This window comes from Furipterus horrens, unplaced genomic scaffold (assembly GCF_987537825.1).
Source record: "Furipterus horrens unplaced genomic scaffold, mFurHor1.1.pri manual_scaffold_4, whole genome shotgun sequence".
NCBI lineage: Eukaryota > Metazoa > Chordata > Mammalia > Chiroptera > Furipteridae > Furipterus > Furipterus horrens.
This window is the reverse complement of record NW_028327174.1, coordinates 25,536,812-25,564,800: the sequence shown is the minus strand read 5'-3', so window position 1 is coordinate 25,564,800 and position 27,989 is coordinate 25,536,812. Positions and strand designations below refer to the sequence as shown.

The 27,989-nt window shown below is 36.6% G+C and overlaps 1 protein-coding gene across 2 annotated transcripts in view; it reads left to right on the top strand.

The window, feature by feature from the left end:
* LRP6 (LDL receptor related protein 6) overlaps positions 1 to 27,989 on the top strand; it is a 137,601-nt gene that overhangs the window by 98,334 nt on the left and 11,278 nt on the right. The window contains exons 9-18 of one of the 2 annotated variants that reach the window (XM_090272855.1): positions 336 to 625; positions 1,878 to 2,104; positions 5,196 to 5,380; positions 6,028 to 6,354; positions 11,975 to 12,177; positions 14,668 to 14,879; positions 16,065 to 16,255; positions 20,975 to 21,184; positions 23,609 to 23,734; positions 26,965 to 27,066. In XM_090272855.1, coding sequence (XP_090128981.1) covers positions 336 to 625; positions 1,878 to 2,104; positions 5,196 to 5,380; positions 6,028 to 6,354; positions 11,975 to 12,177; positions 14,668 to 14,879; positions 16,065 to 16,255; positions 20,975 to 21,184; positions 23,609 to 23,734; positions 26,965 to 27,066 — 2,073 coding nt within the window. Of the gene's footprint in view, positions 1 to 335; positions 626 to 1,877; positions 2,105 to 5,195; positions 5,381 to 6,027; positions 6,355 to 11,974; positions 12,178 to 14,667; positions 14,880 to 16,064; positions 16,256 to 20,974; positions 21,185 to 23,608; positions 23,735 to 26,829; positions 27,067 to 27,989 lie in introns of both variants that reach the window. The other variant, XM_090272854.1, reaches the window with a different exon arrangement.

Here is a 27,989-nt window from a genome sequence, read left to right as displayed (position 1 = left end):
TTGCTCTTGGAAGGTCACAGTATTGATGCCAGTTGAGTGCACACACTCAATTGGCATAGCAGACTACAGCCCAGAAACTCCTGGTCTCCAGAGATTCTCCTGGCTTGGTCTACCAAGCAACTGGGGACATAGCTCGCAACACTGCTCTCAGCCTTTTATTCCATCAATGCTCATAGTGTTTGTGTGTGAGATTAGAATGGAAACTCTAGGGTTGGGAGCAGATATAATCATAGGTCTCTGTGAACCAAATGCTTAGTAATTTTAAAGTAAAAATATGTTGGTTATGTTAATGTGTGTGTCCCTCTGTGCCCTTTTATAATTAATTTATCTTTTAGGTTCCAACCCCTGTGCTGAGGAAAATGGGGGATGTAGCCATCTTTGCCTCTATAGACCTCAGGGCCTTCGCTGTGCCTGTCCCATTGGTTTTGAGCTCATCAGTGACATGAAGACCTGCATTGTCCCAGAGGCTTTCCTTTTGTTTTCTCGGAGAGCAGATATCAGGCGAATTTCTTTGGAAACTAACAATAATAATGTGGCCATTCCACTCACTGGTGTCAAGGAAGCTTCTGCTTTGGATTTTGATGTGACAGACAACCGAATTTACTGGACTGATATATCACTCAAGGTTAGCAGAAGAATTGGAAAATTAAAACTGTCGACTAAAAAGGAGGGCTTCTAGATCAACCTCCCTCATTGCTTAATAGGCAAAGTTCAACAAAAACCTTGAACTTTTTAAAGGAAGTCAAAGGAAAAGCCCATTCAGTATTTATTTAATGGCCTTTTCATACAAAATATTTAGCTTGAGTGTCTAAATCTGTAAGATATAATCTTCCTCTACTTTGTTCCATTTGAAAGTAACGAGTGACATTTTCTGCAATTAGAGAGCAAGCAATTTTACATAAATGACTTAAAATGACTTGACTCAATTTATTTTCAACAAAATTTTGGAACCTGACTGAGGTAGAAAATGCCAATTATGAGTTACAACATAACTTTATTTTCTTTTTCCTAAAATAAATATTGAAAAGCATACTGAGTCAAAAACGAGTTCTCAAGAAATCTTGAGAATAATGTTTTCTTCCAGATTGTTTTGGGCTTATTTCACATAACTTGTGTAAAATTTTGTCTGACATTCAAGAATCATAGGGTATTAGAGCCAGAAGAAGATTCTGATAATGTTCAGTAAAATCTATTAAATGAGTTAATAAATGAAGTAAATAAATAAATCTTGGCTTCACTGTGTGTAGCCTTCTAGCTTTCCACATCTTGAAGATAATGACGATCTGTATATGGCAGGGCTATTGTGTGGATTGAGAAAATATATGTACACAAAGTACTTAGGTAGTGCTTGACAGGAAGTAGCAGCTGTTATAGCTTGAATTATGATTGTTTTAAATTTTAGGGAGTTCAAAGCTATGGTAGGAATAATATGATAATGGTATTATGCATTTTATAAGGTATAAGCTTGTTGAGATCTTCTCATATTGATACAATGACATGGCATACTCTCAAGCACCTTTAGAAAGCTGACTACCAGTTAAGAGTCTACAACATTCTAGTCACATCTTTTGCACTTGATTACTAATAAATTTTAAAAAGAAAGTCATTCTGCTGTCTTACTAGAATAAATTTTTGGTCCTGAAGAATCCCAGAAATTTCTCCCTGAATTGGCAATAAAACTGGAGGTCACAGTTGCATTTATTAGAGTTCAATATTATTTTTTTTCCCCTGTGCTTGTAAAATATTTGAATTGTATTAAGAAATGATGCCTCTGCCTCTTCTGGATCCTCCCACCCAACAAAACCCAAACCAGACATTTTCTCAGTAGTGTTTTGTACTGAAGCCATTTAATTTTGTTGTTAATCTTACTTTTGCAGACCATCAGCAGAGCCTTTATGAATGGCAGTGCACTTGAACATGTGGTAGAATTCGGCTTAGATTATCCAGAAGGCATGGCGGTAGACTGGCTTGGGAAGAACTTGTACTGGGCAGACACAGGAACAAATCGAATTGAGGCGTCCAAGTTGGATGGGCAGCACCGACAAGTTTTGGTGTGGAAAGACCTAGATAGTCCCAGAGCTCTTGCGTTGGACCCTGCTGAAGGGTAAACAGCTTTATGTATGCATTCTTTGTAACTACATTGTGCATGGCCTAGTATGGGTTACAGTCTCGATGTCTTTTTAGTTTTTATTAGGAATCTGACAACTAAACTGTAAATAGACTTTATTTTTAAATTGTTGGATAGCATTTCACTGATTTAGAATTCATAATTATTAGCTAAATTTTATTCTTGTCATTATGAACATTGGGTACAGAAAGATTAATGAAATGGATTAATAATTAAATATCACTGTTTGTATTTATATACTAAGTAAACAGCCCTTTTAAAGGTATCAAGTCTGTATTTACTGGCACCCTTTCCCAAGTTATCCCAGATTGCAAACCTATTAAAGTAAATCCTCTGAAATAATGTTGTGTGCAAAGAAATACCTGCATTTTTAAAAGCTCCATTTATAATACTCATTAATTCAAGAGGGCAACTATTTTGGTCATCATTATAAGCTTAGTGAAGCTTTGGTATTAAAACAGTAAACTGATTTTGATAAACAGTGAACCATTTATTTACAAAATGATGTTTTCCAAGAGTACATGATTTTTTCTGCATGATTTAGAAAACTTATAAAAGCCAGCAGCTTAGAGATATGAAGTTTCCAGAATAATTCCACATTTTTAATGCCTCTTGATGCAAATATTTTTAAAAATTTTTATTGTATTTTTATTACCATTTATCTCTCCTATCCCCTCTTTCACCTCCACCCACCCAGCACCCCCATAATCACCACACTGTTGTCCATGTCCATGAGTTCTTTATCTCTTTTTCTTTTTTGCTTGATTCCCTCTACCTACACCCAACGAACCGCCAGGTTGTCAGCCTGCTTTCTCTCTTATGATCTGTCTCTATTTTGCTTGTTAGTTCATTTTGTTCATTAGATTCCACATATGAGTGAGATCATATGGTACTTGTCTTTCTCTGCCTGGCTTATTTCACTTAGCATAGTGTTCTCTAGGTACATCCGTGCTATCACAAAGGATACAATTTTCTTTTTTTATGGCTGAGTAGTATTCCATTGTGTAAATATACCATAGCCCTTTTATCCATTCATCTACTGATGGACACTTGGGCTGCTTCCAAATCTTGGTTATTATAAATAATGCTGCAATGAACATAGGGGTGCATAAGTTTTTCCGAATTAGTGTTTCAGTTTTCTTCGGATATATTATCAGAAGTGAAATCGCTGAGTCATAAGGCAGTTCCATTTTTAATTTTTGAGGTAACTTCATACTGCTTTCCACAGTGGCCGCACCAATCTGCATTCCTACTAATAGTGCACTAGGGTTCCCCTTTCTCCACATCCTGGCCAGCATTTGTTGTTTGTTGATTTATTGATGATAGCCATTCTCACAGGTATGAGGTGATACCTCATTGTGGTTTTAATTTGCATTTCTTCGGTGATTAGTGACATTGAGCATCTTTTCATATGTCTATTGGCCATCTGTATGTCCTCCTTGGAAAAGTGTCTGTTCAGGTACTTTGCCCATTTTTTAATTGGATTGCTTGTTTTTTTGGTGTTGATTTTTATAAGTTCTTTATAATTTTTGGATATTAACCCCTTATTGGATATATTGGCACATATGTTCTTCCAGTCTGTGGGTTGTCCTTTCATTTTGTTGATACTTTCCTTTGCTGTGCAAAACCTTTTTAGTTTGATGTAGTCCCATTTGTTTATTTTTTTCTTTTGTTTCTCTTGCCTGAGGAAATATATCCAAAATAATAAGAAGAACAGAAGTTAACAATGTAAACATAAAAGCATATTTTACTATATCTATAATTAAAAATTGTTTTTCTGAAGTCACATTAATTCCATGATTAGCTAGTTAGCTGTCTAATTAGAAGTCCATACTAAAGACAGCTTCTCTGTACTAACATGTTGTGGTTGGATTATGGTGATATTTTACTTTAAGCGTCAGTTACCAGACAGACAAATTTAGTAGTTGGGACTAAGGACTCTAGTTTATGTGGCTGCTGGCAACTGTGAAATTTCTCTCACAGTTGTTTCTCTTTGGCTCTTGTGGTGTACACGTGCCTGTCAGCTGACAAGTATAGATGCAAACAAAGCCCGAGACCAACTCTTCCTTTTCAGAAAGGCATTGCTACCAAGTCAGTCATCAGCTGACAGGCTGATGAGTGAATGTCTGTCCTCAGGTATTTGATGAGAGCTGGCATGTGGAGTGCTTTCCTAGTCCTGGTATTCAGTGTTTCAAAACTAGCACCTTACTAGTTTTAGTTGCAAGGGCATTTGGCTAAGGAATAGGATCTAGTTCTAGCTCTGTCATGTGACTGGCTTGGAGACATTAGACAAATCGTTTATTTCTTTTAGTTCTTTGGCCTCCTCATAAGTAAAAAGCCAGCAGTACTGTAGGGCTGCTCTAAGGGTAATATGAAAAACTTGAAAAAGTGAGATAAAAGAAAAAGAATATTCTAAAATTTCACAGGGATTATAGGGGTAGTGTTCACTGCCCAGATGACACATTAAGGGGTGATTCATTGCTCTTATACATATAGTATGTACCCTTGAACCATGTGACCAAATATACTAGTATTTTCAAACTTTGTTTTTTTTAACTTCGATTGAAGTCTATTAACTTGTACTTTTGATGTACTCCTGCAGTTTGATTTTTGGGGAGAATTGAATATATAAGTCAAAAAGTAAGTTTAAAAATTTTAAAACACAAATTACTTGTATTCAGAAATACATAGATACTTTGTTCAGAAGTGAACCAGTTTCAGAGACCAGAGCTTTAATCCTTTCCTATCGTCTTGAGTATTAGTTTTATAAATGCAAGTGTTGCAATAAGGAAATCATTGGTCTGTTTCCAATTCCTAGGTTTTGGATGGAACAGATTCATTGGAAAAACTAAGGAAAGCTGACTCACTTCCTTTTTAGGATATAAGAAAATATATTTAGTTGAGGGTGCCAAAATAATTGAAAAATTATAGCTATGATTTTGTTTTACCAATTTTCTTGATTTAATGTATATTTTCTTTAAAGTTATTTAGTTAAGTATGCATGAATATGGCCCTTTCTCCCAAATAATCAAAAGTGAAATGTTAAATATCAATTTTTTGAATTTAGATTTATGTATTGGACTGAATGGGGTGGAAAACCTAAGATAGATAGAGCTGCCATGGATGGAAGTGAACGTACTACATTAGTTCCAAACGTGGGGCGTGCAAATGGCCTAACTATTGATTATGCTAAAAGGAGGCTCTACTGGACAGACCTGGACACCAACTTAATAGAATCTTCAAATATGCTGGGTAAGTTCTACTTTCTATTCAGACAGATAGTAGTATATATATATATATATAGTTCTTTCTGTATAAAAAATCAGAAAGGTTGCCATTACCATTAGTTAGATTCTATTAATAAAAAACTTCACATGAATGTCTAGATTCTACCTCTGTCTGGCATTGTATTCTGTTTATTGTTACTAATAGCGGGCTAAGTACTCGGATTTACATCTCTTTATTATGTGGAAATTTCATTATTGTACTTGTAATGGAATTTATAACTCCCTAGATACTCCTGAAGTAACTTTTTGTACCACTAAAATACATTATATGCATTTTCATCGTGTTATGGAAGGAAGAAGAAAAATTGAACTATAGACCTTTATAGAGGGAAAATAAGACCAAAATCAAAAGAGACCATTTGCAAGAGTTTAAACAAACTCAGTGATTTATAGCAAGAATATAAGCTTGAGGCATGGGGTCAGACTGCAGATGGATTAATTTCAGAGGACTGGTCTGGTTTTAGAATTGCTCTTAAATGAATTGTTCTATTTTAAATTGCTTACAAATGTTTGTTTTATATGTTACAATTTGGGGGAGGGGCAACAACACTCAATAGTCTCACATATTTCATCCCTCTGCTTTTCTCCCTTCTACTGCCTTTCCGAAAATAGGACTCAACCGTGAAGTTATAGCAGATGACTTGCCTCATCCTTTTGGCTTAACTCAGTACCAAGATTACATCTACTGGACGGACTGGAGCCGACGCAGCATTGAGCGTGCCAACAAAACTAGTGGCCAAAACCGCACCATCATTCAGGGCCATTTGGACTATGTGATGGACATCCTTGTCTTTCACTCCTCTCGGCAGGCGGGGTGGAATGAGTGTGCTTCCAGCAATGGGCACTGCTCCCACCTCTGCTTGGCTGTGCCCGTCGGAGGTTATGTTTGTGGATGCCCTGCCCACTACTCTCTTAATGCTGACAACAGGACTTGTAGCGGTAAGCTGCATTGCCCCCAGGGCAAACTAGAATTAGAGGAGGAAGCAAGACTTTGAAAACTGCAGTTCATGTTCTTTCTAGAGTAAAATGTTATAGAAGTCCAGAATTGGTCAATTGTTTAATAAAAGGGAGGAACTTCTAGAGATGGAAAAATACATGTTTTTGTTTTTATTTGGTGGTCTTATGGAATAATTGATGTTATAGAAAAATCTTTTACCCTTGAGCATTAAATAATTTAGTTCAAAATTTGCATAGCTTCATTGAGAGAAACAGACCATTATACATATGTGCTACACGTAATTCATATTTACTCATTGTAAAGGAAGGGAAGAGCAGTCCCAACAGTACAAAAAAAGAATCTGAGAACTACAACCACCTTGTCCATTGAAATTCATAGAATAGGCTAAATAATTTAAAAAGTTAAGTGTATAAAATATAAAAGGCTAGGTAGAAAATGCATGTGAGTAAATTTAGTTCAGTATGAAACAGTAATAAGTAGATGGGAAACCAGAGAGCACATGCTGTGAACACAGTGGGTGGTCCTTACTTTATTCCAACTGTTGTTACCAAATCTTATGTAGTCATGAATCTAGATTTTTTTTTTTTTTGGCTATAATATCTCCTGATTTTAAATGTTAATGGGCAGTGCATATTAAACATACATACACACGCACAGCTCACAACAAAGCACAGTGCATAACAAAACATGTTGGCTTAGGGAAACCTAGTTTATGACTCAGGTATTCATGAAAGCTCGTGTTGGTGGATAGACAAGAACAAATTGGTAGGTATGATAAAGAAATAGAGAACTAGATCAGAATGAGTAGATTCATGGGCGAGAAGTAGGATATGGTTCCCTAGGGAAGAAGGTACAAAACTGTACAATATTGGATACAATTACTGAATTACTTTATTCTGTACCTGAACATATAAGAAATCACATAGAAAAGGATAGGCTTCAGTCATGTAAAGGAACATAGGTTTGTACATTAATGATCTGGAGTCTCTGCCATGTTAGTTTTGTGTTTTACTAAAGCAAGTCACATTAATTTTTTTAAACCTTAATTTTTCTCATGTGTAAAATGGGGATAATAATAGTAAGTACTTTGTATGGTTGCTGTGAAAATTAAGTGAGATACAACATGATTGATTGTGGTGGAGAGTGGATTTGAGGAGGAAAAGAAGTAGAGAAGTTGATTAGACTAGTGTAATGCCAGCAGAGTTGGACTTCGTAGTGGCAGTAGGGGGTGGAGAGAAGCTGATGGATTCAAAGTATATTTTGAAGCTTGAATGAACAGGACTTATTAATGGTTGTATGTGGGGAAGAAGAGGGAGAAAGCAACTATGATGTCTAGATTCTTGGTTTGATCAGTTAAGTATGTGGTAGAGGAGGAAGTTTGAAGAGAAAGGTTAGTTTTCAGGAAGAAATAAAAAATTTAATTTTAAGCAGGTTTATATTGACATTTCTATGGGGCATTGCAATATAACTATTAAGAAGTTGGATAGAAGATCCCAGAGCTCAGAGGAGAGAGATGAGGTTGGAGATAGAAATTTTGAAATTACCAGCATGTTTTTAAAACAGGGGAGATTATTTAGGGAGAAGATGTAGAGCTGGAGTCAGCAAACCGTTTCTGTAAAGGCCAGAGAGTAAGTATTCCATTCAGGCTTTGTGAGTTGTATAGTTTCTCACATGTACTACTCAACACTCCTTTGTAGCATGAAATGCAGTCAGAGACAATGCATTTTTAAAATGTGACTGAATTCTGATAAACTTTATTACAAAAACAGGCAGAAGGCCAGATTAAGGTTGTGGGCCATAGTTTGCCAACTCCTGGTATAGAGAAAAGAAGGCATCTGGTAATTTCAGGAGCTCTAGTTGAGAAGGCAGAGCTTGCAGTGGACACTGAAAAGTAGCATCCAGAGGGGTAAGAGGAAAACCAGAAGAGAATAGTGATACAGAAAACAAGAAATTGTTTCCAGAAGGGAACTGTGGTGGATACTCTTTGAGAGGTTGAGTAAGATGAGGCCTAAGATAGTATCCATTGGGTTTTTGGATAAGGTCATTTTAGTAACCCTGAAGAGAACAATTTCAGGGAAGTAAATGGTGAAAGATTGAAGTAGATCAAAAAGGGAATGGAGAAGAAGAATGGGAGGTTGCCTATATAGATATCTTTTTCAAGAAGTTTGACTTTAAAGGGAAGGAGAAAATCGGGGTAATGATTGAGGATAGAGACAAGACGAATACAAAGACCTTTTGAGATCATTCTCATGAGTGCATGTTAGTTGGTTAGTGAAGGCCATGAGAAATAGTGCTGAGTGTCCTAATATCTGTGTTAGGCTACTTTTCCAAGATAGATCAGCAGTGCTTCAAGGAGCCTTTCATCGTGTGCTCTTCTTATTATGAGCATTATTTAATATTTATGTAGAGGTAGATGTATTAGATTTCAAGGAAAGTTTTAACACAAAGTACTTGCCCTTAAAAACTTCTCTTACATTGTGTAATTTACTGCTTGACCTGCGTTTCAAAAGCTAAATCAGATCTCGTTTCTTTGCTTAAAACCTTACAACGGCTCTCATTTCACACAGAGTAAACACCTACGTAACCTGTACCCCACACTTGGAATCTCCCCCTCTTTTGCCTCTGTAACCTCAGCTTTTACTATTCTCTTTGTTGCTCTTTTCATGACAGCCATGTTAGCCTCATTGCAATTTTCAAATATTCCAGTTACTCCCACCTCAGGACTGTTGTACTGCCTATTTCCCCTGCTTGGGATGTTCTTCCTGCAAATATTTGCATGAACATACTTCACCTCCAAGTCTTTGTTATTGTGAAGCTTTCCAGGAGACCTGGTCTACACTGCTTCAAATGTGCAAATCATCCTTCCACCCTATCTAACATTGCCAGTGCTCTTTACCTGTACTTTTTCTTTTTCCCATTACACTTAACACTCTTTAATATACTATATAATTTATACATTATTTATATACTATAACTTCTTTATTAAGTTTATTGCTTATTGCCTATCTATTGGAATATAAACTCCACAAAGCAGCATCTTATTTCCTGTTTTTTTCACTGACATATCTTAGGTGCCTAGAATTGTGCTCGGTAGGTAAATAGTAGTCATTCAATAAATTGTTGTTAAATAAAAGAATGAAAAAATAGGACAGGATTTGGAAAAACACATGTGCTCTTCCATTCAACAGCTTTATGACCTGGGAAAAATACTTAAACTTTTGAAGCTTACTTTAAAAATTACTTAACCTTTCTGAATTTGCTCACCTCTGAAATGGAGATGATAATTTCAGGGATTAAATAATATCCTGTATGAATTGTGACAAGTTGGAGGTTCTAAATAAGTGTTTATTTGTTTTTCATCCCAAGTCTCTGAAATAATTTTCTTAAAATTCAAAATCACGGCCACATGACCCTCCTTAGTTACATCTAATTCTTATTTCTTCATTTGTTTTTTTGTTCAGCAAATATTTATTGAACATCTACTAGATACTGGGCATTATTTGAGCCAGTGCAGAATGTAACAGTGACTGAAATAGGCATCAGTCCCTGCTCTCATGGAGCTTACATTCCAGTGGGATGGATAACGAACCGATGAAGTGAACTCTATCATGGGGTAGATGGAGTAAGTGTGAGAAATGATAGGGAGGAGGATTGCAGTGTCAAATAGGGTGATGAGAGAAGTCACTACTGAACAAGTGGCATTATGTCAGGAACTGAAAGGGGTGAGGAAATGAGCTATGCGGCCATCTGGGGAAGACCTAACAAGCAAAAGGGGCAGCTAATGCAAAGGTCCTAGGGAGGGAACATGTCTGGCATGTTAGAGGAACACCTTGGAGGCCAGTGTTGTTGGAACAGAGTGAACAAATAGATTAAGTCAGAGAGGAAACAGGAAATCATTGTGTAATTCCTTGTTCAGTACTGAAGTGGCTGGCTTCTGTGGCACCTTTGTGCAAATTGGGAAAACCTATTTCCTCTGGGCAGATGCAGCTGCACAGGTGCATATTTGGGTAATGAAGTATGATTGGACTTCAGTTCCAGCTGGATGCCTTGGGCACAGTGCACAAATGGCACAGGAAGACACGGTGGGCTGGGCCTTGTGGATTATGCTGTTCTTACATGAGAGCAATGCCTTCCTTTAAGCTGTAGGTGAATACTTTCATCTTCAACAGAAAACTAAAAAGCTCCTTTCTACCTGTACTTCATCCTCCAACTTCTTCACATGGGTCTTTTCATTGCGGGAATGTAAAACTCAGCCTGATAGGACAATTTTTAAAGCCCCGTTCCCCAGGAGGTGTGGTGGTTAGAGGTTACATAAACTAGGATGGATTTAGGCTTACAAAATTGCCTATTCTTTGTTACTTTAAGCACTGAATGACTTGTAACTAAATCAAAGCAGCAACTTCCTCTTAGAAATATTAAGCCAATTAATTGTAATTGCTAATATTATCCAGAGTTCTTGAAACAAGTATTTATTTGGAGCCGTATTTGGCTTTGTCTTAATCCACATTTCTAGAACACCCAATTGTAGAATCTTATTGAAGGTTAAAACCTGATTTAAAAAAATATTATTCAGTAAAGCATACTAATAACCACACATATATTCTTTATTGTTTCCCAGTCAGGAAAAGCTGGCAACTAAAATTCTGGATTCTATATACCCAATAGTCTGTATCTGCAATCTATGAGGGTTTGTTTGATTCCTGTTAATTCTAAGCTTATCGCTGTTGCTACTGATAATAATAAAGTTATTTTTTTTACATTTATATAATGCCTTATAATTTTTATTATGTTATAATTGACATAGTGCCTATAATTTTTAAAGTATTTTTACATATGTTATAAAATTCTTATAGCAACTCAATGAACAGGACAGTATAGCTATAATCTTATTTTAGAGTTGAGTAAACGTTGAAACAACGAGGTTCAGTGACTTAGTTAAGATCAAGTGACTAGATAGAGAGCTGAGACTAAAACTAGTCTTAATTGTTTTTGTAAATCCTCATCTGAGAATATGTTGGATTGATTTTAGAGAGCGGGGTAGGGAATAGGAGGAGAGAGAGAAAGACAGAGAGAGACATCGATTGGTTGCCTCCCATACATGTTCCAGCTGGGGATTGAACCTGCACTCTAGGTCTGTGCCCTGACCGGGGATTGAACCCACACTCCATCCAGTTGAGCCACATGGCCTGGGCCAGTCCTGAAGTTTCTGCTTTGACCGATGGACTCCCAAGCTTCCTGCCACTCACAAGAAGAGATTGTGGAGGATTATTTACTTTATAAACGGGGAGAATTTTGTGTATCTTTGCCAAATGCTACATTGGACTCAAGGCTCCTAACCAGTGTGGACAAAATAGAAAGAAATAGGCCAGGTAGCTGTGTCATTGAATAAATGCATAAGTGGTTTGATAACCAGAGTGCTGATTAGTGTCACTTTGAAGAAAGTTTCTGGGGACATTCCAAAGGGTTCTGTCCTCAATCTTACCTCTTCACCTCTTGAACATCAATTTGTGTTTTATATGAGATACAGCTATGGGCTGGTCATATCTTTGAGTGATGCAGTACTTAGCCCATGTTTCAGATTTGCTCTTTTCTTTCTTTAAGCTCCAACTACTTTCCTGCTCTTCAGTCAAAAGAGTGCCATCAACCGCATGGTAATTGATGAACAGCAGAGCCCTGACATCATCCTTCCTATCCACAGCCTTCGGAATGTCCGGGCCATTGACTATGACCCACTGGACAAACAACTATATTGGATTGATTCACGACAAAACATGATCCGAAAAGCTCAAGAAGATGGCAGCCAGGTAATTCAAGGCTCAGTGCAAAAGCCATTTTTTTCTACCTAGTAATTGGACTAACCAATTATCCTATTTTTTTTTTTGTCTCCAAGTGTCAATTCCAGTGTATGTGACACTGAAATTCTGGACTGAGCAGCTTTGTTCCCTTCTAATGATCTCTGAGAATACAATGGTTTGATAATGCTATTGGAATGAAAATTGCATTTAGATAACGTATGCTTATATATTGGTAATGACTTAGTCACTGCCATCCGTATCCACTTATACTTTTTTTTTGTTGTTACAGTTTCATCTATATGGAGTGTTGGAAGCTTTGAAATAAAAAAGACCTTGGTTCTGATCTCAGGTCTTTTACTCATTAGGGTTTTTATGAATTTTTTAGCTGAATGGAATGTAAAGCACATAGTACATTACCTGTTACATGATACAGACTCAGTAAATAATGATTCTCTTACTACTTAACTATTATTTAAAAGGTTCAAAGGGTAAGAAACATGCAATATAATCTCAGTAAAAATTAAAAACATCTAGGACATATTATTAATCCAACATTTTTTTTTTTTTTTTTTTGGAAATTTTGGTGACTCTGGGATGGGAATGAAAACATTATCAACAGACTTTACTTATGTTTACATACCAGTCATGGCTTACATACCACTATCCATACTGGGATTACTATAAATAATTTTTTGTCATTTTCTCTATAGCAGTAATGTTAAGTTTGATTTGAATGTGCTAAAATTTAGGGAGATTATATTACTAATTTTTTATATGCCTTTTCTCACACATAAGAACAAGGAGATAATGTATTGGTTAGCCAAAAAGTGTGTATGGTTTTTTCCACTTTTTATTTTCACCAATAATTTTATTGATTTGGACATCTCAAGTATGTTGGCTGTCTCCCACATGGTATAATGTTGACTGTTCTCAATGTCTCAATTTGATTTGATTGCTATCAATTTCAACTGGTCTACCTGACTGTGGAGCATTGTCTAGCGAGAAACCTCCAGCACAAAAACTTGACAAACCACTTTTGACACATTCGGTCCAGTCACAGCACCTTCTCCATACACTGCACACATCTTTTTCTGTGTTTCAGTTGCATTTTTTCCTTTCTTGAAAAAAATAAAGCATAGTATGCACAAAGTGTTGCTTATTTTCTTCCATATTCAATATTGAAATAGCTACACAAAAATTCACTCATTTTGATAAGTTTTTAAAACATGCATGCTGATATGACAGCTGTCACAATACAATCTAACAAACTTTTTTCAAATGAAGTTAAAGACAGCTAAGTGCTATTAGAGCCACCTTAACAGAAAAAAAAAACAAGTGGACTTTTTGGCCAACCCAATATTTACGTCTGCTGAGGGATCGTTTAGGTAAATAGATAATAGCGGTATATTGAAGATACACATTACTCCATGTTGGCCAAGACCTGTTGAGAGAAATCATAGCTGTTATTATACAGCCAAGGACATGGCAAATAAATAAGATAGCTTTATTAAGGAATATGTTACCTTAGAGATGCTGAGTAAATAAAACATAATTTATTCAGCTAGAACAAGTAAACAAAAGGCTCTTTTCTTTTTTTGCTTGGCTTTGCAAAAAAGAATTCTTGGGGAGGATGGGGTGGATTTAAGGATTAGTGACAGACCTGATTGATACATGTGGTTTTTAGCCCTAATTGCTATTGTCTCTAGAGCAGAGTTAGCCTCAGCACTGGTGACATTTTGGGGCTGGATAATTTGTTTTTTAATCCTGACCTGGATAAGGGAAGGGAGGGAGGAAGAGAGAGCAAGCAGGGAGGGCATCAGTGCAAGAAACATCTATCAGTTGCTTCCCACACATGCCTTGACAGGGGACTGAACCTGCAACCCAGGCGTGTACCCTGACTGGGAATCACACCCATGACCATTTGGCCCATGTAACTATGCTCCAACCAAACGAACCACACCTGCCTGAGCTGGGTTGGATAATTCTTTGTTGTGGAGAACTGACCTGAACACTGCAAGCTGTTTAGCAGCATCTGGCCTCTACCCACTAAATGCCATTTATACCTCCCATAAGCATGACAATCAAAAGTGTCTCCAAACATTGCCAAATGTCCGTGGGTTAGGCATTTGCAGTTGTCCTTGTTGAGAACCACTGCTTTGGAGGTATTTCTAGGATATGGTTCTAGGCAGCGTAGTCTATAAGAGAGAGCTGCCACCCTCTCATGCTCATAGCTAATCAATGGACTATCAGGTTCTTAGAGCAATTAATATGGCCTTAGCTCACTCTGCTACCCCATGTCATAATAACCAGAGGGAACATTTGAAATGCATGTTAACAAAGAAGCACATTACTCATAAAAAATGTATCAGTAAGAAATGTCCTTGAGACTTCCTTCTCAGATGAGTGACCACATAAATGTAAGCATTGTGATTGCCTCAGGGCTATCTGGTTTGGAGTCTAATGTTCTATGTGTATCTGTGTCTTTTTTTCTTTCTCTAGGGCTTTACTGTGGTTGTGAGCTCAGTTCCGAATCAGAACCTAGAAATACAACCCTATGACCTCAGCATTGATATTTATAGCCGCTACATCTACTGGACTTGTGAGGCCACCAATGTCATTAATGTCACAAGACTAGATGGGAGATCAATTGGAGTGGTGCTGAAAGGCGAGCAGGACAGACCTCGTGCCATTGTGGTAAACCCAGAGAAAGGGTATGCTATTCAAGTGCCATTCAGGCATCTTGGCGTCTCAGACCCTTATCAATCAGCCTTTTTTCGCAGTCCTTATTCATATGCCTTTTAGTGTCTTGTGTTAACAATGAAAAACTTGACATTCTCCATCCACCTGCCTTTGCATTTTCTTGCTTCCTTTGATTTTTCTACCTAGAATTTTCTTTGTTGGTCACTGTTGCTTTAGTTTTAATTTCTACCTATACTTCCAGGACCATTTGAACTGCAGCATCCTCCTTGAAGTTTTCCTTGATCTACCCCACCCCCAGCCAGATGTGATTTTCCCCTCTCCCAAATGCCCAGCACTCTGTTATACCTAGTCATACCTCGTCCTTTCCAAGTGACCTTACAACTTTTACAGTATTCCCTCACTTATCACAGGCATTACGTTCTAGACCACCTCCCCCCCCGCGAAGTAGGAACCTTACATTTATTCTACACTCTTAAACCTACATAACTTTAACAACATACATATACAGTACCGCAAAGTCCCGCGATACAGCAATAAATCTGCGATAAATAATTAAATATAATATTTAAAAAATCCCGTGATACAGTGAGGCCTCAATAAGCGAACCATGATATAGAGAGGGACTACTGTATTTTCCAGTCTTATATTTCCTACTAGGATTTAGGCTCCTTTATGCCAAGAACTAATTATATCTTCTTTAATTTTATATAGAACTTTGCATTTAATAAATAATATGTATTTGCATCTGAATGAATTATAAGGAATTCAGCAGGGAAAGTGGCTTACTTCAAAAGAGAGGAAAAAGATGAACTCTAGAAGTTAAATATAAGAAATGATTTTTATGACTTATTTTTAGTTATGAAACAGACTAATAAGGGAAGGAATTTAAAATCTTGTGTCCAGGTCTCTGGTTACTGCTCTTTTATTTATTTCATTTATTTTATTGTAGTATTTTAAAAAATGTAACTGCCTGTGTCTAACACTTTGTTTTATTAATCCATGAAAATGAACTCCCCCAGAAATTTTGTGTACCCTTTGTTACAATTACATCTCATAGCCTTTTAAAAAATATTCTAAAACATTTCAAAATAAGATTTTGAAATATTCTCCCTTTTTTTGTTTTAATTAATAAAAATATTCTCATTTTGTTTGGTTTCTTATTTGGGTAAATTTATTGTTTCCTCCTTTCTCTTCAGGTATATGTATTTTACCAATCTCCAGGAAAGGTCTCCAAAAATTGAACGAGCTGCTTTGGATGGAACAGAACGGGAGGTCCTCTTCTTCAGTGGCTTAAGTAAACCAATTGCTTTAGCCCTCGATAGCAGATTGGGCAAGCTCTTTTGGGCCGATTCAGATCTCCGGCGAATTGAAAGCAGTGATCTTGCAGGTACCCCCCCCAAAATATGTTTCTTTATTTTTTAAAAAGATTTTATTTATTTTTAGAGATAGGGGAAGGGAGGGAGAAAGAAAGGAAGAGAACTATTGATATGTGAGACATACATCAATCTGTTGTTGCCTCTTGCACACCCCCAACTGGGGACCTGGCCTGCAACCCAGGCATGCGCCCTGGCTGGGAATCAAACCAGCAACCTTTGGGTTTGCAGGCCAGTGCTCTAGCTACTGAGCCACGCCAGCCAGGGCCTATTTCTTTACTTTGATTTGAGTTATTAAGGTGACTCATCAGTGGCATTTGTATTTTTCTTCCATTGTATTACTTTTTTACACATTTCTTTACAGTTTTCTTTCTTTTTATTTTTTAAAAATATTTTATTGATTTATTTTTAGAGAGGAGAAGGAAGGGAGGAGAGGGAGAGAAATATCAATGTGTGGTTGCCTCTCACATGCCCCCAACTGGGGACCTGGCCTGAAACACAGGCATGTGCCCTGACTGGGAATCGAACTGGCAACCCTTTTGTTCACAGGCCAGGGCTCAATCCACTGAGCCATACCAGCCAGGGATACAGTTTTCCTAACTAAAAGTAGTCAGCATCAAGTTGATTGGGAAGCACTTTTTTCTTCAACCAGCAATATGTTTAGTCCCCTTGTTATCTCGTAACTTGCCAATATTTTTCATTTGGCTTGACTCTGTAAATGTATTTTTAATGCATCTCTGCTCCTTTCCTAATTCTTCTGCTCTACTTTATGTTCTTATCATCTCTGTCCTGAATTCTAACCTTGATTAGTCTCTTCCCTACAGATGCCCCAACTTGAATGTTTAGGCACCATTCCTAGATGAATTTTCTGAAGCATGGTTTCTAATCATGTTACTGCTGTCTAAAATAAATCTTCAGTGTAGTCTCATAACCTAAAGAAAGACAAGTCTTGGTTGTGCACCTAAGTTGGTATTCACCTTTCACAAACTCATCAGCGAACTCAAATGATCATAACATTCCTGGTATTTTGAGACCAAATCAGATCATTTGTTGGTCTTTAGATGTACTTTTACTTTCTCATTTCTCTGTAGTCCTCTGTCTTCAATTATAGTTACTTGTCCTCCCCACAATTTCTGATGTCCAGATATTCTATGTGATCTCACCAGTGATTATGAAAATGAATTTAAAATAATACAACTTTATGTCTATCAGCGTGGCAAAATATGTTAAAGTTGACTATACCCAGCATTAACGAGAATAGAAGAAAATGGCATGCTTTCATGCACTTTGGTAGAAGTGGAAATTGGTAGAACATTTTTGGAGGACAGTTTGCCAATAAATTTCCATTTTAGGTAGCTGTCTTACATTTGCTGACCCAACTGGAGAAGGGTACTTGCTAAGCATTGTTTGTTATAGCCTATTATAGAGAACTGCGAAGTCTGTCTGGAGAAAGTCCAGCCATTGTTAAGATAATGAGAACCATTTGTGCAACAGGATGTTACCTGGCAACCAAGGAGAGTGGACTGGAATGCACGTGCATGAATAATGATGACTTCACTGTACTAGTCAGTGGGAGTGGTAGATCTGTTGAGTGAGCATGTGTACTGTGTGGCCGTCACATTCAAAATGACTGAGCAAGTAGAGCAATGAATCTGCGTCGCATTTTGCGTTAAGCTTGAACATTCCTCTGCAGAAACTATTTGGATGATTCAGAAGGCTTTTGGGGACAATGCAATGACTGCAGCTCAAATAAAAGTGTGGCGCAAACACTTCAAAGATGGTGGAGAATCTGTTGAAAGTGATCCATGTTCTGGAAAGCCTTCAATAAGCAGAATACCTGAGAATGTTGAACGTGTCCAGGCTACAATCAACAAAGATCGGTGACTGATAGGGTGAGAACAAGAAGCTGATCTGGGAATTCCAAAAACAACTGTGTCTGAGACTTTGATGCAGGATCTTGGGATGAAAGGTGTTGTGGCAAAATTCACTCTACAGCTTCTGCTACCAGAGCAGAAGGAACATTGTGCTACAGTTGCTAATGACTTGATTGAAACCACTACCAATGAACCAGATTTCCTCAAGAAGGTCATAACTGGAAATGAATCGTGAGGGGTCACTGTCTGATGTACAGTTTTCTTATATTTTCTTCAGTAAATGTCTTTTCCATAGCACATGTCTGGATACTTTCTGGACATCCCTCAGTACATTCTACTCTACTAAGTGTATGGAATATTAGTGTCATTCCAACAAATGAGGTAGAACTGTGTACAGCGGCATGGAAGGATGAGTTTTTAAAAATTAAGTTTATTAAGATCTAATTTTGTTTAAAATATTTCATGTGTATTATATTTGTTGGCAAATTGCCCTCCAAAAATATTTGTACTACATATACATGTATAGACATATAATATGTATATATAGTCTTAAGAAACATGGGTATATATGTTTGTTTATTCCTTGAGAAAGGTCTGAAAGGTTAGCATACTAATATGTTAATATTTATTTCTGTATCATTTGAATTTTTATATGTTTAAATATATTTGTAATTTTTTTTAAAAAACTAAAAAAAATTCTGTCTTTTCAGATTCAAATGCTTCCACTTAATTTGCCTTCTGATTTCAGATAGTCATGCACATATTTTTGCATGTGTGTGCATATTTACCTAGTATGATATATTCTTTCCCTCATCTGATCACCTATATCTTTTATATCACCTTTAATTTGTATAATTGCTATTTATATCAACATTTTAACTCTTTATTAGTATTGAAGAGATTTCTCCTCTTTCATTTTCTCTATTTCTCTTCTTTTATGATGCTTATTTTTTTGTTACAAGAATAACGTGTTCATTAGAGACATTTTAGGAAATACTAAAAACAGAAAATTCATACCATTATTATTATTTTTCACTTCAGTGAATTAACTCATTTTCTTGTATGCATTGTTTCCCCACCCTTAATTATGAAATGATTGCAACATGGAGAAAGCACAACTTTGTCAAACCTTAATGTTCAGCCACCGTTGCTTTTGAACCTCACTTCTTCCTTCGCTCCCTTGAAATAAAACATTACAGAGAACTTTGAAGCCCTTGTATGTCCCTCCCCAAATTTCTTCTGAATAAAGAATGTCTAGAAATCAGTAATAGAAAAATGAGCAAAAGTTATGAATATTAATTAAGAGAAGAAACATGAAGGACCAATAAGTTAACTTTAATATCAAACAGGGAAATGCAGATTTTATTAATAATGAGATATACTTCTAAAACAATTGGATTAGTAATAATTTAGAAGTCTAGCAATACCAAATACTGGAGTAACAATTCTCATTTATACTTCTGGAGGGAATTTTAAATTGATGTAATCATTATGGAGAGCAACTTGAATCTATCTATTCGTATTGACTCTATGTACACCAGATTACCTAGCAATTCCTCTACTGTTTATGCCATAGAGACATGCACGTGCACAAGAATATTCACTGTGACACTGCTTTCAGTGGCAAAAAATTAGAAATAGCATTACTAGAGCTTTGACTGGGTTTGCTTTGGATTTTTAAGTCAGTTTAAGGATTACTACCTTTGTAATATTAGTTTCCAAACCATGAACATTGGTTTATCCCTGTATTTATTTGGAACTTTAGTTTCTCTCACTGTTTATTATTGTTTTCTGTGAAGAGAGCTTGTTCATCTTTTATTAGTTTTTAAGATTTAATTTTCTGATTATAGCTGGAATATACAAATACAGTCCATTTGTGCCCCCAATCTCTCCCCCACCTCAATATCTTGAGCTTGTTTCTTATAGTTTGTTTAGGATTTTCTACATTACAGAATCATTTATGTACCAATAATGAATTTTTTTTTCCTGTCCTTTTTTCTTGTTACTTTATTACACTGGCAGGGACCCCCAATACAGTATTGATTGTAATAATAATAGGAGCTTTGGGCTTTTTTGTTTTGCTTTGTTTCTGGATTTGGGGGAACACATTTAATACCTCACAATTAAGTATTATGTTTGCTAAGGTTTTTCTGTAGATGAAATTTTTAAATCACATTAAGAAAGTTCCCTTTTGTTCCTAGTTTGCTAGAATAAACCAAAGTTGGCATGATACAGTATTATTTTTGTATATATTGGTAGATTTGATATGCTAATTTTTTGTTTAAGATGTTTGCATCTGTGTTCATAAGAAAGATTACCCTATAATTTTCCTTTCTTATAATGTACTTGGAGTTTTGCTGTCAAGGTTACATTGCCTCATAAAAATGTTTCCCCCTTTTTTTCCCTACCTTATATAATCACCAATAATGTATATTTTTATCATAGAATCTTTTTCTACTTCACATTTTTAGCCTCCCACAGAACCTTTTATATTGGAATGCATTTAGTAAATGCTTCTGTTTTTATATGCAAAAGTTTTTCATAAAATTTAATTTGAAAAATGGACTCAGCTTTAGAAAACATTTGAAAACTGCCCTTAAGTTCTTTTCCACATTTCTGTGAATTAGAATATTTACTGTATATTGGGCACTTACTTGCTCTTGGTAACACTTGAATGTCTAGTCTATTATCTATTTTTTTCTGGTATGTAAATATCTTCTAAGAATAATTCTAAAGTTTTGTGGTAGAGAGTTGATATTTTCCTTTTTAGAACTTGTAGAATCTAATTTTTCAGTAAATAATTGTTGAATGTATGACTTGACCCACATTAATTATTTCTGGTGAATGCTCTTTTCCAAGGTGCCAACCGGATAGTCTTAGAAGACTCTAATATCTTGCAGCCTGTGGGACTGACTGTGTTTGAAAATTGGCTATATTGGATTGATAAGCAGCAGCAAATGATTGAAAAAATTGACATGACGGGTCGAGAGGGTAGAACCAAAGTTCAGGCTCGAATTGCCCAGCTTAGTGACATTCATGCAGTAAAGGAGCTGAACCTTCAGGAATATAGTAAGTGCTGATGGTATACTGCTGACTATAGGATTTGTGTTTATTGTAAGAAGTTAAAAATAAAATGTTCTTTTGTGTTTTCTTACCATTATATTATGAAGATTTTCATGTACTTCTACATTTTCCATTTTTTTAAATTGCATGCTAAATTCACCTGGGAGGTTTTTCAAATTAAACATCTTTTCCACATAAAACAGGAGTCAGGTAAAGGAATGGTCTTGTTCATTTTCAAAAATCTGGCCAGGTACCACAAAGGCTCTGCTTCTCTTTCTCGCCTTTAGCCCCTTTAAGAATACTGGTTTAAAGCATATATTTCTTTGTTTCCCTGTACACCCCATAGTTCAGACAAAAACAAAAATTATATTTAATTAATGATGAATATATTTATTATGGAATAACTTTATTCTTTAGCAAAAGCAAAACAAACTAAGAATTAGTGTGTAAAAGTAAAATATTGCGCTTTAATAAGTGCTTCCTTTTTTTCCCTCTTGGATAAAGTTTTCAATTCTCAGCTTAGAAAAGTAGCCATAAATATTATTTTTATCTTACCGGAAACTTTTGAAATGGTCAATCACCTTTGCCGTAATTTCTTGTTAAGAGATGTGTGTAATCAAAAGTACCCTCAGCGATAACTGCTATAGGCCTTACGTGATTGTACTGGGAATGCTAATGTTAAGTGGAGGACTAAAGCGAAAACTGTTGGAACTCCTTAACTTCTCAGCACAGTGCTTTCAAATCAAATTGGAATAGAAAGGAGAGTAGAGGAATGAGGTCACCATTGCTGTTCCAGTCTTTATTACATTGTCACTGTTCATGAACTTAGAAGTTAAGAGGTACTTAAGAATCTGAAAGTTAGAATTGTTGCCATTCTATGTTGTGACATGTACAATGACTCATGCTGAATATGTAATAGAAATAATGATGTGGTACCTAAGTTATATATTCAGTTGATGTAAGATCTCATTTGAGCTTTTCAAAATTTGAGGGGCAGGGGTATATTCTTTTATATTTCAACATTTAAATATGGTTTTACATTTGGAAAAATATTTAAAGAAATTTTAATAACATTAAAGAGAATGAGATTTTTGTTTATTGAAAGTGCCATGGCCCACTTCTGTCATAGGCAGAGTAATGGTACTCAGAAGGAGGAATGGCACTTGACTTGAGTCATGTCTAGTGAAGAATTATGAAAGATAAGAACTCTTCTTTCATTGCTGAATCTGGGTCTAATTCCATCTATAACTACTTTATTTTTCTTATATCTGAATCAGTTATCTTTGGCTCCATTTGGAGTTATAAAGTGGTTTTCCATCCTCTGTTGTCTTTTGTTTGGCTTTAGGGCTGTTCTGTAACCAGAGCAGAAGGGGCATGGTTTCTATGATTTGTGCTGAGAACCATAACCTGGTTAACATTCCTTTTTTTTATTGAATTTATTAGAGTGACTTTGGTTAGCGGAGTTGTGTTGTGTGTTCACTACCCCAAGTCAAGTTTTCTTTAAAAATGTGTCATGGAATTAAAGGTTGAGAAACACTGCTGTGTAGTTCGTGTATCCTAATATAATGACTGATTACTTTTTGGGGATAGTGAGCTGACTCCCTCAATCTCATCAGCACACACTAAAGCAGGACTGATGTGGTAGTGAAAAGAAAGTCGGATAATAAATGGGTATCTCTTCATTAGCTGTTGGTATTCTGTGATGACAAATGTCCAGTTGCTTTTAATACAAGCTAATTAGAAAGTTCATAGCAACGATTTCATTAAATATGACCTGTGAGACATAGTTTGAAAAGTTGCCAGACCGTGTATTTATTTAATTTAACCCAAATATGAGGAAATGAAACATTTGTAACATTTCAGGTTATCTGTTGTAGTTGACCAAGCAAATAATTTTGATTGTTTCTGAATGGTTGAGTTCCCTGTGAACTTAAGCTTTTTCTTACAACAACTCTAACTATCAGTGGATTCATTATTAAAATATACTTTTTGAGTAAAATCATCTGATTCGTTAGGTCGAATTTCTGAGTTAAACTATAGAAGTGTTTTTGTGTATTAAATAGAACAATATCTAGGTCTCAGCATTCTATTTATGAATTGTGAACTATGACATTACCTTGCTTAAAATACTTTAAAAATATTTTATATGTAAATATGTAAAGATAGTGTTTTGTGCTTATAAATCGTTGTCCTTATTTTCTTGAAGATTGTGTAGGGATGGAGCAGGGAATTGTATATGTGTACAAATAAAGCCTAGGGTGATTTACATTTAGTTTTCTTGGTAATTCATAAATGATAGATTTTGACTGGACTATCTTCCCACTTCCTCCCTCTCTCCCTCCCTCCCTCTTTCCCTCCCTCCCACCCTCCTTCTCCTTCCCTCCCTTCCTTCCTTTCTACCTTCCTTCTTTTATTTATTTTTTTTTGCAGGACAGCACCCTTGTGCTCAGGATAATGGTGGCTGTTCACATATTTGTCTTGTAAAAGGAGATGGTACTACAAGGTGCTCTTGCCCCATGCACTTGGTTCTGCTTCAAGATGAGCTATCATGTGGAGGTAAATATGTTATCATTTTCTTGTGCATGTCATTTAACATGTTCCATAATTGAATAAGTTAATTCAGCTGAAGGTGAAGGAGTTTTCTCTGTCGTCGCAGAAATCTTAAAATAATCTGATTTCTAAGACACGCTGCATTTCCCTCCACAACTGGGAAGGAATGCAACTACCTCAAGACTAGAAACAGCCAGAAGTTCCAGAAAATCAAACTGCATGGAAGTTGAGCAAACAAAGATATAAAGAAGAAATATTCTTCCGGACAGGTGGCAGGGTCGCAGCCGGATTGGAGAGGATGCGGTGTGGTGGCGGCAGCAGCAGGCTGGCAGAAAGCACAGTCACATGCTTTAAAAAGTTAGGAGGGACACCTGGGGAGCATTCCCAGCTCCTCACTGGACCTTGCACCCACGGTCCCAGCACCGGGGAAAATCAAGCCTCATTACCTCTGACCGTGCAGACCAGTGGGGGTTGGGGTGGAGGCAGAAACTGCTGGTCTCAGCAGAGTCCGCTTGTTTAAAGGGCCCCCACGGTCCTAGAACGTCCACAGACCCACCCACTCTGGGAACGACGGCCAGGACAGCAGCTAGAGGAGCTCCAGTCGGTGCAGAAGTGGGAGAGGTGCCTGGAAAAGGGGGGAGTGCTGGACAGGTGGCATTGCCCTCTGACCCCTTCTCCACATACAGCACCACAACGTGGTGAAAGAGGTGACCCTGTATTGACAAATCCCTAAGGCTCCACCCCTTACATGTAACAGAAATGACAGCTCTACGTGGGACACAGAGGCAAACAAATATGGGAGCCTGTAAGAATGAGGAGACTGAGAAGTATGGCCCAAAAGGGGGAGTGGATCAAGGTCCCAGTGGGAGAACTAAGCGATGAGGAGATAGCTAACCTAATAGAGGAGAAGATAGACAACCTAACAGACACAGAATTTCAAACACTGGTGATAAAGATTTTCACAGGCTTGACAGATATGCTTGAGTACGGCAAACGCATAAGAGAAGTGAAGGCTATGCTAAGTGAAACGAAGGAATATCCACACAAAACCAGTGGTGAAGGAAAGGAAACCGGGGTTCAAATCAATAATTTGGAACATAAGGAAGAAGAAAACAGTCAACCAGTGCAAAATGAGGAAGCAAGAATCGAAAAAAATGAGGAAAACTTCCCTAATTTTGCGAAGGAGTTGGACATACAGGTCCGGGAAGCACGGAGGGTCCTGGGTGAGCTGGACCCAGAGGGGACCACACCAGGATGCATCATGACTGAGATGCCAAAGGTGAAAGATAAAGACAGAGTCCTGGGGGCAGCAAGAGAGGCAGAGAGTTGCCTACAGGGGGGTGCCTATAGGACTATCAGCTGATTTCTCAGAGGACACTTTGCAGGCAGGAAGGGACTGGCAAGAAGTATTCAATGTGATGAAAGGCAACCTGCAACCAGGATTACTCTATCCAGCAAAGCTATCATTTGGAATGAAAGGGCAGATGAAGTGCTTCCCAGACAAGGTGAAGCTAAAGGAGCTCATCATAACCAAGGCATTATTATATGGAATGTCAAAGGGACTTACTTAAGAAAAAGATCAAAATTATGAACATTACAGTGACAACAAACTCACAACTGTCAACAACTGAATCTAAAATATAGAAACAAAATCAAACTAAGCGAAACAGAATAGGAACAGAATCATAGGTGTGGGGATCATTTGGAGGGTTGTCAGCTGGGAAGGTGGAGGGGGAGAAATGGGGAAATGATGTGGAGATTAAGAAGCATAATTGGTTGGTACAGAATAGGGGGAAGTTAAGAATAATATAGGAAAGGGTGAAGACAAAGAACTTATATGCATGACCCATGGGCATGAACTAAGGGGGGTGGGATTGCTGGAGGGAAGGCAGGTACTGGGCAGAGGGGAGCAAAGGGGAGAAAAATGGAACTACTGTAACAACGTAATCAATAAAATATACTTTAAAAAATATGACTTCTAATGATAGGAAAATTATTAGGGAACTGAATGTATATAGCCATTAAACATTATGATCATAAGCTGATGTAAAAAGGTACCCCCCCAAATCAGTATATTCTACCATTAAAGCTACATAAAATACATGTTTCTGTGTACAAATATTGAAAGGGCTTATATACTCAAAATTTAAAAATCATGGAGAAAGTGGTATGATAAGAATTTTATTCTTCTAGCTTTTCTAATTAAAAAAAACAAAACAAAAAAAAACGTGTATTGAGTAGCAGCTACAAGATATTCTGCTTGGACTACAGGAGATTTGAGGATCTTTGAGACAGATCAGTTTGGTAGGGGAGATCAGATATATGTATAGCCAAAGTTATTAAGCTCTGGTACTTCAAAACAGCAAGTGTTGTACAACACAGTGAACATATTTAATGCCATTGAGCTGTACTCTTTAAAATGGGTAAATGGTGAATTTTTTTTGCATATATTTTACACATTTTTTTACAAAGGAAATGAGCGTTTCCATATCTGGTGCTAGTGTTAACTGAAAGCAAATCTTAGAAAAATTGACTTTTGTTAAATGATAACACAGATAAAATTGAATCAAAGCTATCACTTCTTATTTAGAAGTCTTTTAAAAGACTTTTGTTTTTTTTTTCTTTACATTTAGTGATTATTTTTTGGTGTATGTGCTAATGAATAATATGTTTTAACTAACGTGTACACCTGCGTTACCAACACCCAAATCAAGGTATATGCTATTGTCATTAAGAAAAGTCCCTTCATGTCCATTAGCAGCCAATTCTCACCTTCCAGAAGTAACCACTATTCTGATTTTTATCCCCATAGTTTAGCTATACCTGTTATTGAACTTTATAGAAGGAGTCATGATGTATGTACTCCTTAATGTCTGGATTCTCTTAATATAATATTTTTGAGGTTCAACTGTAGAGTGAAGTGTATCCATTTTTTCCTCTGCTATTTTCTGGTTAGATGAGGTGGATTACAAATTTGATCTACTATAAAGTGTTTTGTACAATATATATTGATTATTAAATGAGCTCCACTCAGGTGTATTTGTACCTCTGTGTGACATTTATTTTATTTTTGTCACTCCCCTCCCTTTTGTTTATTGAAGAACCCCCAACATGTTCTCCTCAGCAGTTTACTTGCTTCACGGGAGAAATTGACTGTATCCCTGTGGCTTGGCGGTGTGATGGGTTTACTGAATGTGAGGACCACAGTGACGAGCTTAATTGTCCTGTGTGCTCAGACTCCCAGTTCCAGTGTACCAGCGGGCAGTGTATTGATGGTGCACTCAGATGCAATGGAGATGCAAACTGCCAGGATAAATCAGATGAGAAGAACTGTGAAGGTATCTAAAAATTTTAAGACCTAGTTATATATTAAGTTGTTTGCAATCCAGAGTGGAGTGTTGCTTTGGCTCAGTGGTAGATTTTGGGTTTTCAAGTACATATGACTTTATTATGTCTAAACATAGTAACATGTTCCAAATTGTTATTTTAATTCACATAATATGCATAAGGTTTATACACATTAATAAGCATAGCAGAGGAATGAGGCCAAAAGAGCTTCAGTATGTAAAAATAGTACTTATTTCTAATGAGCTTGGAATTAGTGAATTTATTTATTTCAATGTAAAACAATTTCATTATTTTCCTCTTTCCTCCATTAACCTTTAGTATAGTAAAAAAACAAACAAAATTCTTTGGAATTATTAATGAATGATGAAATTTATCATAAAGAACAAAACAGGAGCCCTGGCCAGTGTGGCTCAGTTGCTTGGGTGTCATCCCGCAAAGCAAAAGGTCTCCAGTTCGATCCCCATAAGGGGCACGTTTAGAGGCAATTGATCAATGTTTCTCTTTCACATTGATGTTTCTCCCTGTCTTTCTTTCTCCCTTCCCCTCAAAAATGAATAAATAAAATCATTTTTTAAGGAAAAGAACAAAATGGGAAATTTCCTGCTAAATTGCCTTTACCCTCTACCAATGAAAATAGCCAAGAATAATTTTTAAGATACAGTAGCCCTCTCTATTTCGCGGTTCACTTATCGCGGCCTCACTGTATCACAGGATTTAAAAAAATATTATATTTAATTATTTATCACAGATTTTTCACTATATCGCAGGATGTTGCCGTACTGTATACGTATGTTGTTAAAGTGACATAGGTTTAAGAGTGTAGAATATGTAAGAACATAAGTAGTGTTTATAAAAGTGGAAAAGGTTAATGAGGGAGTGGGAAAAGTTAATAAGGGACTGGGAACGGTTTATA